The sequence below is a fragment of the Penaeus monodon genome, chromosome 19 (assembly GCF_015228065.2).
Source record: "Penaeus monodon isolate SGIC_2016 chromosome 19, NSTDA_Pmon_1, whole genome shotgun sequence".
Classification (NCBI taxonomy): domain Eukaryota; kingdom Metazoa; phylum Arthropoda; class Malacostraca; order Decapoda; family Penaeidae; genus Penaeus; species Penaeus monodon.
In genome coordinates, this window is record NC_051404.1 from 1170396 (window position 1) to 1171351 (window position 956).

At 53.8% G+C, this 956-nt stretch overlaps 1 protein-coding gene across 1 annotated transcript in view; it reads right to left on the reverse strand.

Annotated features, from left to right (window-relative positions):
- The window catches only part of LOC119585504 (uncharacterized protein DKFZp434B061-like), a 59739-nt gene extending 58785 nt beyond the window's left edge, over window positions 1-954 (reverse strand). Inside the window, exons 1-2 of the mRNA XM_037934148.1 lie at window positions 857-954; window positions 358-604 (exon numbers count right to left, since the gene is read on the reverse strand). Coding sequence (XP_037790076.1) covers window positions 358-604; window positions 857-954 — 345 coding nt within the window. The remainder of the gene's footprint in view (window positions 1-357; window positions 605-856) is intronic.
- Between the last annotated feature and the right edge of the window lie 2 nt (window positions 955-956).

Below are 956 nucleotides of genomic sequence, written 5' to 3' on the forward strand. Positions count from 1 at the left end.
TCCTTTCCTCCCTCTCTAGAAGGATATTTTGCCAGATCATTTTATTCCTGGAAAATTGATATTTTGCCTTGAGATTATACCTAAAGCTTGATATCTAAGGAAGCTTAAGAGTCTGACAGACAGATTGATACAGCGAGAGGAAGAGAGAGGAGAAGGAAGCAGGGGAAATGAGGTAGAAGATAATGGAAATAAATAAAGTGAACAAAATCAGCAGCAACAGCAAATGGCTGACAGTAAAGACAAGCAAATCGAACACAAAAGGAACGAAGCCAAAGCAAGTCTATCCCACAAGCACCAGAGGCCGAAATCCCTGACGAGCGAAGCAGCGACACGCAGATGATAACAAGCAAGTCCGACGTCCCAGGTCTCCTGCTCCCCGGCTTTGTGTCCTCGTCCCCGGCTCCTCGTCCGCAGGCCATCTCTGGCTCCTTTTCCCCGGTTTCTCGTGTTCGGCTCCCCCTTTGCAGCTCCCCATTTTCGCTTCCTCGTCTCCAGCTCCTTGTCTCTGTGTCCTTGCCTCCTGCTCCCCGGCTTTGGCTCCCCGTCTTGGCTCCCCGTCTTGGCTCCCCGTTCCCGGCTCCTCGTCACCGATTCCTCCCTATCTCTTCAGTTTCAGATCCTCTAATTCGGCTCCATATCTTCATCTTCTGCTCTCCAGCTCCTCGTCTCCTCATATCCAGCTCCTCATCTTCATCTCCCCGTCTCCAGCTCCCCATCTCCGCTTCCTCCTCACTAGCTCCTCATCCCCCCCCCCCTTCCTCTCCTCCCTGCCCGTCCTCACCGCCGAGGGAGCCCAGCTGTCTCCTGTCTCGCGCCGAGCTGTTTGAGGCGAGACAAGGCTACTGTCGGCTGTCACCCTGATTGATGGGGACACAGGGGATTCTCTGTGATTGCTACGTCGGGCGTGTTAGGCTGGCGAGGGGGAGCACATGGTCGTATAAATACAACGCACATCT